The sequence below is a fragment of the Oreochromis aureus genome, linkage group 23 (genome assembly GCF_013358895.1).
Source record: "Oreochromis aureus strain Israel breed Guangdong linkage group 23, ZZ_aureus, whole genome shotgun sequence".
Lineage (NCBI taxonomy): Eukaryota > Metazoa > Chordata > Actinopteri > Cichliformes > Cichlidae > Oreochromis > Oreochromis aureus.
Genome location: NC_052963.1, coordinates 32,389,169 through 32,392,108, shown reverse-complemented (window position 1 = coordinate 32,392,108; position 2,940 = coordinate 32,389,169). Strand labels below are relative to the sequence as shown.

The window sequence follows — 2,940 nt, the reverse complement described above, 5'->3', positions numbered from 1 at the left end:
CTTTTATTATTATAATTACTATTTTTAATGTTATTTATTTTATTTTATTATGTGAAAATGCGAATAAAACCGGGCCCACATATATGTGTGCATTTTGGGGGGACTTTACGTCCTAAGTGCTCCCCGGCGTCTGTGCGTAAAGCTGTACAGTAAATTGGTTGCACGGTATAGTCACCTCTCTGGATTGAAGTCAGGTTTTAACTGGAAAAGAGGTTGAAGGTCCATGTTTGTTGCGATTCATTACATTAAATGGAATCGGGGAGGGATCCTGGGTATTACCCCCCTCCACACACACCACACACACATACACCCCTTTCCTTATTTTTTTTCTTCTTCTTCTTCTACTACTACCTCCCGCTCTTTGTTTATGTTGTAATGTACATATTTTTTCGTGAAGGTATTATAATAGCCGCTCTCCGTGCTGATTGGGCGCTCAGGTTGGTGAGTGAACGCCCTGCAGATTATGTCAGATTGCGTGCAGAAACCAAACCAGCCCAGCCTTTGAACTTCACCGCTTTTGGCTCGTATTCACGCTCTTCCGCTCATTTCCAAGCCAGGTGCTTGACGACAAACCTCAGAGAGAGAGAGCGCGCGCGTGTGTGGCAGAAAAAAAAAATAACACCTAATACTTTTACGACTCCAGCAAACTGACTGCGGAACATCGCTTTCACCTTTGTGGATTTTTTTTTACGTGTGTGCGTCTCGCATGTGTTTTTTCCCGTATTGCCTGGCGCAGGTCTGACAGAGTTGTTACTGGACTTAAACGAAGGCGCACCAGTGTTCAAACTCGGGGAAAACGCACCGGGCGCTGGATTTTTCTTTTCTTTTCTTTTGATTTTGTTTTCCAGAATCTGAAGATCCCAGGCGGGGCATGACTGGTATCGGGCATCTAGACAGGTGAATAGTTTGCCTTCTTTCAGATCAGAACTTTTCCTCGTTATTAACATTGGGGATAAAAGTATAGTCTTAAGATGTCAAAGCCTGCTGATCATATCAAGAGACCCATGAACGCGTTCATGGTTTGGTCCCGGGGCCAGAGGAGGAAAATGGCACAGGATAATCCCAAAATGCACAACTCGGAGATCAGCAAAAGACTGGGCGCTGAGTGGAAGCTGCTGTCAGAGTCTGAGAAGAGACCTTACATCGATGAGGCCAAGAGGCTGCGGGCTCAGCACATGAAGGAGCACCCTGACTACAAGTACAGACCCAGGCGCAAACCCAAAAACCTGCTCAAGAAGGACCGTTACGTTTTCCCGCTGCCTTACCTCGGGGACACCGATCACTTGAAGGGACTTCCCGTGTCGGCCGCGGACTCTCTTTTGGGCTCTTCAGAGAAAGCCAGAGCGTTTCTGCCGCCGACGTCCGCCCCGTACTCCTTCCTCGACCCAAGTCAGTTCAGCTCCAGCGCCATCCAGAAGATGACCGAGATGCCCCACACGTTGAGCACCAGCACTTTGCCGTACGCATCCTCACTGGGATACCAAAACGGCGCGTTCGGCACCCTTGGGTGCCCCAGTCAGCACACCCACACCCACCCGTCGCCCACAAACCCGGGCTATGTCGTCCCGTGTAACTGCACAGCCTGGTCAGCATCAAGTTTACAGCCCCCGGTGGCCTACATACTTTTTCCAGGTATGACCAAGACTGGGATAGACCCATATTCATCCGCACATGCCACTGCCATGTAACCCTCAAGACTCATTTGCTCTTTTTAATTCACTTGAATACTGAAATGCATGTAAATATATTATGGACAGCGCGCCCTATTAAAAAGGCATGAACAGTGTTAACTGCCTTGGACTTGTTATGGCACAAAAAAGAGGAAAAAACAAACAAACTTTTGCAGAAATCCACCAAGTTCCTGCCTGAGCAAAGGAGCTGGAGTTTGGTGTAAAGGACGGAGCCCTGTGAACTGTAAGAAATGTAAATGTTATAACGTTTATGGCAACCAGAAAAGGAGGCCTTTAACTTTATTTATTGTGTACATTTCAATGCTGATATGCTGATTTGTGTTGATTATTGCTAGGCTTCACTTTTATTTTGAAAAATTGGCTTGCACAATTAGCGTTCATATTTCCTGTATCAGCCTAAGGAGTCCACATTTTGGCAATTTTATGACGATGTTCTGGACATAGGGTCAAAATCAGGACATGTAGGCTGGATTATATACGGGTTATATTGTTTATATTTATCACAAAAAAGAGGAAAGAAAAAAGAAAACTGGCACATAAAACTATACGGTCTATTTAAGAAGACACAAATGAGGAAAAAAAAAAATTCATTTACATCCAGATGTTTCATTTTGCATTTTTACCTGTGGTTCAGTGCTAATATAGTCACACGCGTCATTTTAGTTTGTTTTTTGTTTTTTAAGGATAACTTCTATTTGAATTCAAGGAGTTCTATGTGTATTTTCTATCTAAGATGGTAATTTAAAACCTGTCATGTTATGGAAAGGATAATGTATCTAGAAGGTTGATACCTCCTGCTCTTTGTTCAAGTGCCGAGCAAAGACATTTTCAATAAAGACAATCTGTCTTCAACCAGATCAATTTCCTGTATTTGTAGGTTATTGAGACCACAGAGATAGCGTTATAATGTGCACGTGTTGCGGGGGCGTTTAAACCGTCAAAATAAAAGCTCGATTAAATAGATGTAAAAGGTGTAATGATCACAAACTAATAGTTATTATAAAATTCAAATTAAAATAAATATACAAAATTAAAGTTATAAATTATGAAAATACTTTAATCTTTTTAAAGATAAAAAATACACCCGAGCTAATCAATACTGTTGATAGGCTGCACATTAGAACAATAACAACAAATCAATCCTCTCTTCCCTCATCGATCCCCTCTCCCGTGTGCGGTAGTTAAAGCTGTCAGTTCCACGCCCTTTGATCATTCCACAAAGCTTTATTCCTTAACTGCTTCTTTTTCT

The 2,940-nt window shown here is 42.7% G+C and overlaps 1 protein-coding gene across 1 annotated transcript; it reads left to right on the top strand.

The window, feature by feature from the left end:
* The first annotated feature begins 571 nt into the window (after nt 1–571).
* sox14 (SRY-box transcription factor 14) lies at nt 572–2,548 on the top strand. The gene has a single exon (XM_031730562.2). It carries the CDS (start codon nt 972–974, stop codon nt 1,686–1,688), a length of 717 nt encoding a protein of 238 aa, XP_031586422.1. The 5' UTR covers nt 572–971; the 3' UTR covers nt 1,689–2,548.
* Nucleotides 2,549–2,940: the final 392 nt, after the last annotated feature.